The sequence below is a fragment of the Corvus kubaryi genome, unplaced genomic scaffold (assembly GCF_017639235.1).
Source record: "Corvus kubaryi isolate FWS band 111438036 unplaced genomic scaffold, C.kubaryi_AGA036_p1.0 138, whole genome shotgun sequence".
Classification (NCBI taxonomy): Eukaryota; Metazoa; Chordata; class Aves; order Passeriformes; family Corvidae; genus Corvus; species Corvus kubaryi.
Window position 1 is genome coordinate 12,316,622 of NW_024580672.1, and position 14,430 is coordinate 12,331,051.

The window sequence follows — 14,430 nt, forward strand, 5'->3', positions numbered from 1 at the left end:
TGCTGACATGTTTAATACATACGTAATCAAGCAGCAGTGACTCAACAAAAATCATGTTCCTCCATTCTCATGGGTAATGGTGTCAAAGCCATGGTTATATTAACAGTGACCATCTTGGTGTTTATCTGGTGGTGAGATCACCACAGAAAATATTGGTCTTTGTGATCTGGTGTCTGAGGCCCAACTCCAGTGACAAAACCAAACCAAAAGGTCTCCACAGGTAGAACTTGCCCCCTGTGCAAGCACAGATCCACTGATGAGACTGGAGAACACGCTATTAGCCTTGGGGGTTTGACAGAGAAATGTGCATTGCTGGGAAGGCTGGAATTTTCCCTCCCTTTGCAAGAGCTGTGCCAGCCCACTGGTCCCTACAAACGTGCTGTTTCCTATTAATGTACAGCTCCAACCTGAAGATTATGTGGAGCCACGGGAAGGGAATCATGTCACCTCTGTGGTCAGAGATTAACCTGGACACTGTGTCAATGTGTGAAACTCATAAGAGGAAAGCACTTCCATTTCCATTATATACTCCAGGGAAAGCTGGTGCAAGGAAGTGCCCTAATCTCAAGTGAAGAGGGAGCAAAGGGACAGAGACGACTTCAATCTGTGCTTTGGTTCTTTATTTTGCTCTATGCATGCACTGATGCTCTCACAAAGATCCTGTTTGCAGAAGCAAGCATGAATCCCTCTATGACTGCATGGTAGTAATTAAGTCAGATTTAACTTCAGCTGTGCCCACTTGTCTCTTGGGTTGTTGTCTCCTCTTGGGGTCTTCATCATGAAGCAGAACAGCTGCAGGAGAGAGAAATCCTTCTCGTTACCCTCAAGGTGAGGTTGGATCGGGTTTTGGAGGGTGGTAGATGATGCAGGAGGAAGCACTGAGGGGAACCTGGTGCCTCACCAGCTGCTGGAGGCACTGCATATAAATACACCTGGCCCGTGGGATGGAGTTCAGCCGTGGGTATCCTATTTCCACGGGAGTGCCAGACGTGGTTGTGCTGTTATTTGTAAACGAAGAGAGGGAGAGCATCGAGAGCAGCTGAACAGTGCCTGTCCCAGCTGGGTGGGCAGGGCGGTCAGCTCACGGACAGACCACCGGACGAGCTCTCCCGGTCAGCAGAGGGCAGCAGCGCTGCCCCGGGCCGAGAGGGTGGGAAGGGAGGCCGGGAGAGGAGAGGCGGTGCCGGCGGCGCTGGGGCCGGGCGGCGCGGAGCGGCAGTCACGGGTCGGAGCCCATCGCGTCGTGCCGGCATGTCGGGCGATCACTCCCGCAGTCTGGGCAAGGGTAAGCGCCGCGGGGCTGCACGGCGGGGGCAGGCGGGGCGGGCGGTGAGTGCCGGCGGTGACAGCCCCTCTGCTCTCCCCGCAGGCAGCGCGGCGCCGGGGCCCGTGCCCGCGGGGCTGGTCCGGCTCTACAGCATGCGCTTCTGCCCCTACGCGCAGCGAACGCGCCTGGTTCTCCGCGCCAAGGGCATCAGGTGAGCTCCGCGCGGCCCCGCCGCACCGCCCCGCGCCCAGGGCGCGCACCGAGCCAGCGGCGGGCCGGGCTTCCTTTCTCTCCTAAATTAAACATCCCTGAACGAGCTGATTGAGGTTTCTGTCAGTGATTTTGCCCTAAAGATTGAATAAGTAGGCTGCGTATGAAATCAGCTGCATAAAGGCCCGAAGTAAAAACCCCAAACTGATTTTCTTTTATCATTCTTGCCTGTCATAGCTTGTCCTGGGCAAATGTGAGTAGAGACATAACATACTTCTGTTTGGTTTTGATGTGAGTGGGCATGAAAATTCTGGAAGCTACGAATATTCAGTGTTTCTGTTGTATCACTGCCCAGCAAAACACAATAGTGAGTGAATGACCTTTTTAAAAGAGGAATGTACTGAGTTCCTATAACATTGTCTTGTTCTCTTGCTGTACTAAGTTAATGAAATTCAGTGTTTATTTCTTTTTCAAGATAGCCATGTCATTTTAGCATTCTTATATGTTATTTCAGCATTCTTCAATGAGGTTTAATGTCCCCCTTAGTATACAAATTAAAAGTAACTGTTTTTCCATCTTTTTCTGGTTCTCCCAAGTCCAAGGCCTGCCAGCAGTTTGTTAACCAACACAGGGCTGGGAGTTCATGTTGGAATAGGGAATGCTAACAGGTCTCTTGATAGTAAGATGAGAGTTAAATTAGTTAATTTTGGTTTTTACTTTTTTTTTTTTTTTTTTTTTTTAAGAGTAGATGCAGTAAAACTTCTGGGACCGTTTAATTCTGTTTTTATTTAGTGTCTTTGGACTGATTTTGGAGCTGGGAGGTTTGTTGTAGCAAGGTGATTTTGGAGGGGTCTTATGGCTACCTAGATGTGACAGTTGCCTTCTGGTAACTTCTCAGTTGTTTTGAAGGTTCAGCTGTGTTTAGCAGACTTTCGGGCTTACTAGGAATTTTCTGGGGTCACACATATAACTCAGCATAAACTTATGGTTTGTTAATATAGACATATTTCCCATGTATCTTTTTTTTTATCAATAGCTATTTCCCTTTACCATAAACACCTGTTCTGTGTGAGGCCATAGGTTGGGAAGAAAAGTAGGTAGGATGCTCTCCTGATTTACTCTTTGGTGTAAGGGCAGGTTAAGGTTCAGATGCATTTCTTAATTGGGGCGTAGCTCATTTGCAATCAACTGCTTCTTTCTTAGACTGCCCTTGAACTCAAATGTGATAAGTGTGCTGAGTTCTGATCTTTGTTTTTAGCTTGATCTGATTGTTGGGTGCTTGTTAAACTAATAAAAGACATGCATACAGTCTGCAAACAACTCATTTTAAGTCTGTGCTTGCTTTCTCCAGCAAAGTGTGGCAGTAATTCTGTGTCAAAGGATTAGTACTGCAAACAACTTCAAAGAAAACGGGAGTACAGGGCTTGAGGGTTGAGCCTCTCAAGTATTGAACTGATGAGGTGACTGTGTTTCACCATGGTGTGGGGTGGACTGGAGCAGAACTGAGCCTGTCTGGGTCTTGTTTCTTTTACTCTTTTAGCCATGAAGTAATCAACATCAATCTGAAGAACAAACCTGAGTGGTACTTTGAGAAGAACCCTGCTGGGCTGGTTCCTGTTCTGGAGACCAGCAAGGGCCAGCTGATCTGTGAGTCCCCAATCACTTGTGAGTATTTGGATGAAGCATTTCCAGGGAAGAAGCTGATGCCTTCAGACCCATATGAGCGAGCCTGTCAGAGGATGCTTTTGGAAGACTTCTCAAAGGTACTGTGTGAGCAGAGTGCGATTGCGTTTCTGACTTCACCATTGCACCAAAAACTGCAGCTGTCACTGATGCTGCTTTCATCCTTTAAGGCAGGTCTTGTGTCTGGGACGAGCATTTAAATAAGCAGAGGGGATATTTGGGGCCTTTTGCTGTGAGCACATACAAACCATTGTGTCTTTGAATTGCTCCCAGCATTTATGTGCAAGGATGGATGCAGGAAGGCATCCAAGCTACTGAAAGTTTGTATGACTGAGGTAGGGTTTTGAGCATCCTACAGTAGAGCAAAGGTTAGTAGACCAAACCAGCTGAATATGTGAGACCTGGGAAGTGACAGTTGCTGTATTTTATTCTGATTCTTTCTGTAGGAAGTACTGTGTGCATGCAGGATGAGGAGAGTGCCTGACAGAGCCTAAAACTGTGGACAAGAGATGGCTGTGAACATGGAACATGTATAGGGAGGCTGGTTTTGGCTCTCATTTGTGGTTGGAGCTGGTTGACTGGAATTAGCTTTTCTGTACTAGCATGTGGTTTGAGGAGTCTAGGAAGTGAAAGAAATCAGCTTGGATATGAGATAGGAGAGGAATCAACAGAAGATGACAAAGGGATGTGGACAAAGAAGGGGCTAAGTGAGAAGATATATTTGCAACGGGCCTTTTTTAAACAGACATGATGAGAAGAGTTACAGGGAAGTATGTTGCAAGAAAGAAAATGTGCAGATGGGAAACACCCTTCTATTCACTATTCTCATATTACAAGACTAAAATTCATTACTATTTGTATTCATTCTTCCTCTAGGCTTTTGTTTGCCTTTTATGAAGTATAGATTTTTATTAATGGACTTTATTTAACTCTTTAAAGTCAAATCTTTTAAGCTTTAACTTGCATTTGATATCTTAACATCTACGTTAACATTTTAAGTTTTGAGTGACTTGCTTGTATTCTTGTACTAGGTGCATTAAAAACTTTATACTTTCCTTTGTATAGATAACATCCTTGCTTTTCAAGCATGTTTTGGCAGTCAAAGATGGACAGGACACCACGGCACTGAAAGCAGAGATTGCTGAAAAGTTTGGCAAACTTGAAGAGGTGAGAGTTATTTCATGATAATGAGCAGATTGCCGGCCTTTATATGATTCCTTTTTTTCCTTTCATACCATGGCCTTTGGAGGTGGATCTCTCATTTAGTTGGTAGTTACAACAAGATATGATCTCTCAATTTACTACCCCAGCCTAGGATGCACAAGGACACCATTAGAGTAAATTTCAAGTAGGTAAACTAAACTTCATCTAATGATGAAGACTGTGTAGACTTGTAGAGATTTTTGAATTCTAGTTGTCTTGAATATCTTTGTTCTGCTTTAAGTGAAGGAGACCTTGCAGCATTGCAGGTTGAAACTTAACCACAACAAGCATGTACTAAAAGCAAGGGCTGAAGAGTCTGAGCTGTGGAAGAGCATCTGTGCTGAAAGCAGTGCAGACACTTTGGTGATGACATAAAATCTTTTTCATTCTAGGGTTTATCTTTGGGGGTGGGTGGAAGCAGAATGTAATGTGTCCCATGTAGAAATCCAACCGTGGACTATGTTCTGCTACTGGTGGTGTAATGCAACTTCAGTGGAGCTCCAGGAAGTGTCAGGTGGCTTTGATATGCTGTATTAGCTACTTTGACAGTCCATGTCAGTAATGGTTCTCAGCTAGTCTGAACAGCTCTCGGACTTGCCTTTGTCACGAACCCATTCCTTCTGTCTTTAGTAGCCACAGACAACTGTTGGGTGGACCAGTGAAGGAGAGTTCTTCCAGAGTATTTCTGTTCTGGTGCAAAGCTGCCAATAACCTCTTAGTACTTTCCTAGTTCTCCTAACAGTGCTGTGCATTCTGCTTTCCCTTCCCCTTGGGTTGCCAAAACACAGTTTCCAGTGTAGTCTTGTCCATCTGGTCAGACTGAGGCTGGAGTAGTGCAGATAACGAGTTCCTGGGGGAAGTTGTGTGTTTCACTTCCATGAAATACAGGTGTATTAACCTTCTTCCTGCTTGATACTGTGAAATAAATTGCTGTTCTTTCAGTGTCTCTATTTTACTATACCCTGAATGATTTTGCAGCAGCTGCTGATGGTCTGTGAATGGGAGGCCAGAACAGAGCCATGCAAACTTCCCTCAGTGTATTGCAAGAGATATTTCAGAGGGGAAGTACTTTGGAACACTTCTGTATTTTGATTTCTGCTGCCCGACAGAGGGGGCTGTGTTCCTGTCTCTGTCCTGTGCAGCTGCTGGTTGTGTTCTGCCTGGGAGCTCAAATAGCTCGGTACTTCCCAAAGGGCTTCTTTAAAATTTCTGCTAGATCATGGGGGTTGTGGACAGGGAATAAATGCCACATGAGTGTATAGAATGGTGTGTGTCCAAACAGACCAAGATTTGTAAGGTCTCTTGAGTTCCACCTATAAAACACCCAGGTGTGTGAAAACAGAGGCACTAGTGTAATTAAAGAAGATACCAAGCTCTGGAGGGTCCTTAAAGGATATTAAACTTGGATGACCATGGCACTTAAAAATGCATCAGAATCATAAGTGTAACAGGAGAACTTGCTGCATTCTTTGTGGCCCTGCTTTCTGTGCTGAGCTGTGAGGAGGATCTCTTTCTGGTGTAAGTTACACTTGCTTCCTGTTGCCTTTACACCTGGAATCAAATGCAGTTTGAGATGTAATGTTAGAAGTACTTCCCTGACATCACGTGGCCTCAGCTGCCATGGCAAAAGAGTCCCTGCTAAAATGGTGCTCTAATTTACCAGGATGATAAATTTAACTGGATTTGTTGCTCAAGAAATGCATGTGTGCTGTTGTGTTCGATTAGTCTGTGCCATTAATGCTTTATGACACGCAAGAAATCACAAACATATTCTGAGCTAACCTGCTCTTTGTGCACATGCTGCAGCTTGCTAGTGATTCATATTTTGTGGCAGTTTTTGAACCTCTGGAGAAGAGCTGGGCTTAGTTTATGAAATAGCAGCTGTAGTATTAAGCTTAACTATACTGACTAGATCCAACTCTGCTAATACTGCATGCACAAGAGAAATATACTGTATCTCCTTCATTTGCTCACTGATCCCTGTAGTGTGCCTGCCTTCCACTAGGAAGTAGGGGTTTTGTGTAGTGTTCTGCTGCACTTTTCCTTCAGGGGCAACTGACATCTCTCACCCTTCACAGGTTCTGTCCAAACGCAACACGGTATTTTATGGTGGGGACTCAGTCTCAATGGTTGACTACATGATCTGGCCGTGGTTTGAACGTCTGGAAGCATTCCAGCTGAAGGAGTGAGTACCTTGCCTGGCTTCTGGTGTGTTCTGAAGTGCCTCAGTGTTAATATTCCTTGTGTACACTGCAGCAATGGGCCACTCTTGGGGGCTGCTGAAGAAAGTTTGTATTGTGTTGCAGTTTGGGGGAAGCATCCTGCTCTAACTGGGACAGAGAAAGTAGTAAAATGGAACTGTTCAAGCTGTTCTGTTTCCTTGATGCCCTCCAGATTTTCCATTTGCATTACTCAGTCCCTTCCTTTTTCCTGTAGCTCTTTGAATCACGCCCCAAAGCTCCAACGCTGGGTGGAGGCCATGAAGGAGGACCCTGCTGTCAAGGCTACAATAACTGACCCGCAGACATTCAAAAACTACCTCCAGCTGTATTTGAAGAACAGCCCTGAGGCATGTGATTATGGGCTCTGAGGTGCCAGTAGGCACATGCTGGCTGAAGTGTCAGTGCTGTTTTTCAGTGTGGGAAGTCAGTGTAATTTGCTGGGGGCTCTGCTGTGGTTGCATTTCATAATGGGGAATAAATCAGTGCTGAAAAGGCTGAGAAACCTTCTGTGAACTCCTCTCCTTCCTGTCACGAGAAGGATGTGCTGGCTTCAAGAAGGAGATGGAAAGTCATTGTTGGCCATGAATATTGCATAAAGGAAAACTTCTCTACTCAGAGGTGATGGTCTGTAATCTCTGGGCTCTTGGTAGGCATGGCAGTGGGCAGTCCCTGAACTGATGCTGTTACCTGATTTAAAAATTGTAATACTGGTTTCTTGAAAATGAATAAAAAGCAAACAATGTTGTCTTCAAACAGTTTTTCCTTCCTGTTTCTGGGCAGCTATTAGTCACTGGACTGGTTGTACAGAGAGAGAGGAGCAGTGCACTGTAAAGGCTACAACAGATAGTGTGGCTTGTGAAGTTAAAATGTGATTCCTAGTGCAAACTGGTTGGTCTCTTCAGACAGCTCTACTGCCAAAACACTGACTTTGCAGACCTGCCCATCTACCCCTGCTGAAGTCATGTTTGCAGGAACCATCTAGTAAGGGCTTCCAGTTTCAGTTAGATATGCTAGGTTGTAATCCTCCTCTGCCCTTCCAAAGTAGTGTTGTGTTTTTTGTAGGTTCTAATCTAAAGGCTGGAGTAAGGAGTAAAGCCAACAGAAACCATATCCTGAGCAGAAGGACAATTATTTTCTATTCTCAGAATTTAAAGCATTGCTCTGTTTGTCAAGGTGTAGGTGAAATTGGAGAACAAGTAAAAGGAGTTTAGTCAGAACATTATGCTGGTGATGTCTTGCTGCTGGTGAAGGAAAGATACTCGTTTCATCAGCTAAGTGGCAGGATCAGCTTTTCAGCTGAACATCTCCTCTATGTTAGTATAGCAGAGTGAGGACAAGATTATTTGAATCACAAGCAGTCACAGGGAAAACTTCTTCCTCTTCTGTTTTTCCTTTTCTTTTTTCCTGTCCACATCTCTGACTCATTCTGATGTTGCTCAGCTGTGTGTGTCTGTCAGACCACTAGCTGCCCAAACTAGCCATAAAAACTAGCACACAGGAAGAAATAAGGCAAAGCAGCATGTCCAAGGGCAGGGCTGTGATTCCCATGGGGCTGAGGTGGTTGTCATGAGAGATCCAAGACTGTTCCTATCTGCCTCCCACTGAGGTGGTTGTCATGAGGGATCCAAGACTGTTCCTATCTGCCTCCCACTGCAGTGAGGTGAGGTAGCATAGCAGAATATGGTGGTTCATGGATTTCATTGTAATTGAGGCACTGGGAGTCTTGGAGCTTTTCTGGAGGAAAAGTGGCCTGATCTTTTTCCTGTAACATGTTCTGCCCTGGCACAGTAACTCTGAGGCAGTGCATGCTCATGCAACTTCAAGTAGGAAAGAGAGATCTGATGAGGAAAAATAATGAGCAGGAACTTGGTCATTTAGCCTGTGGCTATTGGAGGGGCTTGTTTATGCTCTTACTAGCTTTAATTCAAACTATGCAGCTTTCCCCCTCCTGTTTATCTTTGTGGCTTTTAAACACATCTGGCACTACTTAGAGAAATAATAATTATGCTGCTGTTCCTTCCAAAATACTGTAGTTTTTTAAAAAAAATTCCAGTCGGGATGTGATGCTACACATGTTTTGTAGATTGTCAGTACAGGACCCAGAGGAAGCCTAGAGCTGTGAAGTATTGTCAGGATGTGGATCTGGTGGATCTGGGCCCTTTCATTAGATGAAAGCAGGGTTTGAGCTTTATGAAGCCAATGTCTCTGAAGCAGTGTTGGTGGGATCTTGGTGGCAAATCTCCAAGAATTATCTGCAGAGCATTTTGGTTTTATTAGCAGCTCTGCTTTGTGTAGGGCTTGTTAAAAGCTGTTAGGATAGTGCTAGAAATATGCTCCAGTGTGTTATTTGACTGTTGTGGGAAATGTGACATTAGGGAGATCCAATAATAGGTTAAGAATAGAGATCAGCATCCAAAAACTGAACTGGCTCCAGCCAGACTGCAGTAACCCAGTGATTGTGTTATCTGAACAGAAAGAAATGCTCTCCCCATCTTTATTTAGTGGCTATAGTGTACCATTATAAATGTCCTACTTCAGAAAAAAAAGAAAGTAAAATGAAATATTCTGCCTTATAATTTAGTATTAAATATCTGTGTTCTAAATCCCCAGGCAAACAGCTGGGGTCTTGAACTCAATTCAGCGCAGCAAGAAATGCAGGCCTCAGGCAAAGTGTTTTTAATGTGGTAATGAATATGCAATACTGGCCCAGTCTTGAAAGGAAAAGACAAGTTATGTGGAATGGACTGGCTCTTTCCTTTCAGGGTGAATGGGCGTAAAGGAGACATTTGCATTTTCAGTTTTGGTCAACAGAAGAGAAAGATGGAAGCTGGTAAGGAAAGGATCAAGCAGATGAACAGCTCTTCCCTTTGGTCAGAGCTCTCCTTAAAACCTGTGGATTAGATAGTCCAGTAAGTATGGTATTTACTCATCTTCTGCTCCATGTTTTGCCCTTGAAAATTGTTAGTGCTCTTGCTTTCTAAAAAAGAGGGTTTTTTGTTTCTTTGTTTCTTTTCTGTTATTGTGCCACGAAATATAACTGCTACTAGCACAGGTTAAAAAAGACAAATTCAACGTCAAGCAAACAAGGACAGAGTCTGTCTTATAAAAATAGTGAGTTTAGTACTCACTGAGAGATACTTCAGGTTAGCAAGGCATTAGGCCTTGTTCTGTCCTGCATTTGTAGCACGTCCTTGTATCTTTACTGATGTCCTTGAGATGTTTGGTACCCTCTTACAAGATGTGGTCCAGTGTACTAGTTTGAAAACAAACCAGTGGGAGGTACCAAGTCAGAATAACAATTTAATAGGGAAATTAAAGAAAAGGAAAAACTAAAAGAAAACACCGGTTCAAACTGACAGAGTCAAGATACAGCCTGACACCCTGTTAGTCAGGGTGGTGGTAACAGTCTGGTAGAATGGTGGCTGCAGTTCTCTGAAGCAGTGATCCTGTAGAAAAAAAGGCTGCTCTTCCTCAGAAGGTCCAGTGGTGGCTGTATAGCTCCTGTCCTCTGGAAATCCAGTGGAAAGGGTGTCTCTGGTGTTCAGAGTCTCAGATTATATCCACGATGGGATGCTTGGTTGCTCCCTCTGGGTGGAGCATCTCACAATGGGGTAATGAGTCACGAGCCCAAGTGTTGATTAGGCTCATTAACAGAAGATAGTCCGGAGGGAGTTACCTATGAGTCATGTGGCAAGGCATTGATGGGCCATTAACAGAAGATAGTCTGGGGGGAGGAGGCAAGGAAACACTGCCCCACCTGATTTCAACAGCTCATGAGGATGGTAATAGAATACACTGCAACCCAGGACATCTGGTGTTTTTTCATTATAATTTTAGGATCCCTTATATTGAAGCCAAGAGAAAGGTAGAAGGGAGCCAAGATAGGAGGAAGGAATGGGGATCCTAGGTTCTCAGATCTGAGTGTTGGGTAAGTTGAGTGGGAATTTGGGTGAATAGGACTGTGGCTATAACAGAAGGCCCTTCCTTGGGAAAATTGTTGAGAAGTTGCTGTCTAGGGAGGTATTAAAAGGGCCAGTGGTTCTTGTGCTGAAAGTAGTAGTAACTGGAGATACTGGTTTGAAAATTCTCAAAAATCATGTACTACAGACACCTGGAACACTTGAGTCAAGCCCACACAGATGCCTGTGGATTTGTTGGCTTTTTCTAATCAATCAAAAAGAAAAAGGAAATCTCAACTTCTTGCTGTGTTTCACTTAATCTCAGCTTCTTGCCATGCTTCATTTAGCAGCTGTCTGTCCTGCTCACCAGACAGGCCTGGCTGTGTTGGCACAGTGTTACATGTCCTGGGACTGCTCTCCCCAGTTTTCCACTGTTGTGGCATCTGTAATGTTCCCCTGCATTAGCAGGGTTTGAGAACTGCCTGTTTCTTATCCTCTCTCCTCTCTTTACTAGTAGCCTGATTATTTCACCACTGTTCCTTGGCCACAGATTTCACTTGGGAGCAGCTCATGAAAATGCAGTCTCTTTAAAGTCATGGGGTCAGGTGCAATTCTATGAAATCACTCCTATTTTCTGTAAGATGGAAACAGTCTTTTCTAGTGCTGGTCCAAAGCCAACAGGGATGGCAGTTGCTGATTTATCTGAGTGAAGTAATGATGCCACATGATGTCATTAGTATTTTTCCCCTTCTACAACACTTCGATTTACTAAAACAGGAGTTTCAAAACTTGTCAGTGAGATGCAGCTGTGCTTGGGGTGGAGTGTGACAGCTGTTTAGCAGTCTGCAATAACACTGTATCTGAGTCCAGGAGGGAGTGAGAATGCAGCTGGTATGAAGGGGCTGATGTATGGAGCCTGTTCTGTGCCTCTCACAGCATCTCTTGGTGAGCAGGAAGCAGCTTGTGAGAACTGCAGCATGTGCTGCAGGTTTGTGTCTTAGAAACACCACCCTTGGCAAAGCCAATGGAAAAAGCTATCTCCCCAGGGAAAAGGGAGCCAGGAATAGGGGCATTGAACAGCCACAAGCTGGGTAGGGAACAGACAGTGTTTCCTGTAAACTGCAAACCATTTGCATGAGTCACCTATGTGACTGCACAGCAAAAGCATAGGAGGGCTGAGAAAAAAGGAGGAAAAAAGCTGCCAGCTTCAGAATGCCTGAAGAATCAATGAGGACCAATGGAGGCATTATGACTTAATACTGTCCTTCCTGCAGCTCTCTGCAGCATTCCTGCTACACCAAAGGATGCTTTTGTGCCTTTCCTCCTACCACTCAAACCATCCTCAGAAGGGAGCTCTCAACAAGCATGTGCTTTGGGCCAATCCACAGGTTGGAGTGTGGTTGTTTTTTTTCCCCTATACATTCATCACAGAGCTCTTTTCTGTGGTTGTTCAGGCTTGGAAGCAGAGTTCGTCTCCTCTTACTTGTAGTAATTAAGGCATGGTGATTAATCAGCTGTTTGTCTTTGTGGGATGACAGCTCTGATATAACCTGTGTATTCAAGCCCACAGATTAGGTGCCTCAGTTCCTCTCCATATGCTTTATGTGCCTTGGCTGTTTTGTCCTGGTGTATCTCTGCTCTGGATCAAACCTTTCACTTCCAAAGCTTTGCCAGGTGTGGCTCTGGCAGGGGAGTCAGTGTGGGGCTAATGGTAGAAAGCTGCATGTGGACAAACCTTGCTTTTCCCTCGTTTTGCATACAGGAGGTTTGTAATACTGACATGATGTGATAGCCCTGAGAGTGAACTGAACTGGCAGGAATATCCTGCTGTGAGTGCAGAACACCTCTGTTCCGTGGGAACGCCCGTGTGAGGGAGGCCAGGAGGGGCTGCTCTGGATCATCTGTGCTTACAGGCACAGGAACCATCCAGGGCTGCCCTGCCCTGCCTGGTGTGAGCTGGCACATGGTATCTGGCTTGCTAACATCTCCCTGAGGATTTGGGAAATCCCTCTGTGCTGTCTGATTCCCAGCAGAGGGCTAGAGAGCAAGGCTGAAGGTTGGGAGCCATGGAATGGATTTCTGCCGCGATGCACGTGGGGAGGTGAAGTGACTGATGAGTCAGGCTGTGCACTGTGGTTACTGATCCCGGTCCTAGCTCTGCCCCCTGGGCCTGTATTGCACTGTGTTGGATCCTGAATGTTAGATTGTCTGCAGAAGGGTGCCTAATAGCACTTCCAGTGGCATTGTGTCATGGCTCTTCTGGAAAGTAGAACAGTACAGACAGAAATTTAATCTTGTCTCCTTACATGACTAAGTCTTTGAGTTGAGGGTGTTAGTGGCTATGGGCCCACTAGTGGATTTGAAGATAGTTTCATGTCTAAAATAGACTCTTGTTCCTGCTGAGTGCCTAAGACACCTTTAAGACCTTCATTGGTTTTATTGGGGGGGGCCCCCCCCACATTTTTTAACCCAGTGCCACAGACAGACATTTTACAGGCACTCACATATCTGAACAGGCTGTATTTAAATGTTTCAGCTCAGCACCTTCTGTGCTTCCCCCTCAAAGCAGATCAATAAAGCTAATACCTTTTTTTTTCTCCTTTCTCTAACATTCTGGGTGAGCTCTGGTTTTAGCTAGACAGATTTATAATTATTTGTAAACTCAGAGCCTTTATTTGCAGAGGTGCTGCCTTTGAATAATGACTGAGAAGTTTTGTTCCCTGCCTCTGTAGCCAGAGATTTTACTTCCAGCAGCTGAGGAGTCTCAGATGACACTCTTAAATGTAACATAACTGGAAAATGAAGTTTTTTGAAAGCACTGTAACATTAATTGATCCACAGCAGGGGCTTGTTCAGATTTCTGTTTTGAGACCAGACTGGTCCAATAGATATGATGGGAATATCTGTTTGCAGCCATCTTCCCTTAAGTCTCTGCTGCAAAGCTGGGTGGATCATTTTGAGAGTAGCAGAAGCAGTAACACAGCTCTGCACTTTCTCACAGCTTATTTCTTCAGGTCAAAGACGACATGAGTACCTACTACCTTTTACTGCACTGGGAACATTCAAAGTACATCTTTTGTGCTTTTGCAGCATTATGAGAGTCTCCTATCCATTGTCTCCTATCCATTTGCCTGCTTGCTTAAAGATTATCAGAGTTATTTCTGAGCTCTGTCAAATCTAGTGAAAATTGTTTGAAGGGTTCAGAAGCTACTTGGTAGGAGATGAAAGCATAGGCCCTCTTTCTCCCCAGCCCATGTGTGTGAACACACTGACTGCATAGGAGACTGGCTAAAAATAACCTAGTTTATGTTGCCATAAGGAATTTATCATTTCAGAAAAAGACAGGACTGCCTGGAATTTTACTTGGAAGAGATGCGACAGCTCACATTTGGTTGGACCCAATGACTCAACACCTTGAGACCTCCTTTTCCCAAACAAATAGAATCCAGTTAAATACAAGTTAAAATCTGTGCCAGTGGTGCTTGGGGACAGACCTGTGTTATCTTTTAGTCCTGCAAGCAACAAACCCTAATGCAGAGTTGAGCAGAGTGGATGGAACATTCTCAATACGTGGGCAAATCCTGAGCAGTATCACACCGAGACCAGTGTTACCAGTTTGATCCCTGGTGGTGCCTTACCAAATTCATGTCAGCATGCTTGTGAGTTGCCATATCCTCTGAGGTTGCTTTTTTTTTTTTTCCCCCTTTTACAGCACAGGTATTTCTGCCTACTTGAAATAGAGATTGTGTCTTTGCTTACAGCTATCCCATGAGTGGTAAAAAGTCATTAGATAAATTTTGAAGCTAAAACCCAATCTCTAGGGGGTGACTTTCCCTCTCTGCTCTGCTTACTCTGTAACAGATAATACTGCAATAGTGGTCATGGCATGGGCCAAAAACCTGCCAATTGCCCTTCTGAAAAAGGATTTTATAGTGATGTTACCCTT

General features: G+C 44.7%; 1 protein-coding gene across 1 annotated transcript; it reads left to right on the forward strand.

Moving 5' to 3' along the window:
* Positions 1 to 1,164: 1,164 nt before the first annotated feature.
* LOC121660168 (glutathione S-transferase omega-1-like) lies at positions 1,165 to 7,338 on the forward strand. Its single transcript, XM_042019269.1, has 6 exons — positions 1,165 to 1,285; positions 1,370 to 1,478; positions 3,018 to 3,240; positions 4,226 to 4,327; positions 6,442 to 6,548; positions 6,800 to 7,338. The coding sequence occupies exons 1-6, from the start codon at positions 1,252 to 1,254 to the stop codon at positions 6,951 to 6,953; spliced, it is 729 nt and encodes a 242-aa protein (XP_041875203.1). The 5' UTR covers positions 1,165 to 1,251; the 3' UTR covers positions 6,954 to 7,338.
* The last annotated feature ends 7,092 nt before the right edge of the window (positions 7,339 to 14,430 follow it).

What these genes read in the sequence shown, in the direction of transcription:
- LOC121660168 (XM_042019269.1), top strand. Translation starts at nt 1,252, where the DNA reads ATGTCGGGCGATCACTCCCGCAGTCTGGGCAAGG. An exon ending in TTTTGGAAGACTTCTCAAAG is followed by an intron (nt 3,241 to 4,225) that starts GTACTGTGTGAG and finishes TCCTTTGTATAG; the next exon opens with ATAACATCCTTGCTTTTCAA. An exon ending in GAAGCATTCCAGCTGAAGGA is followed by an intron (nt 6,549 to 6,799) that starts GTGAGTACCTTG and finishes TTTTTCCTGTAG; the next exon opens with CTCTTTGAATCACGCCCCAA.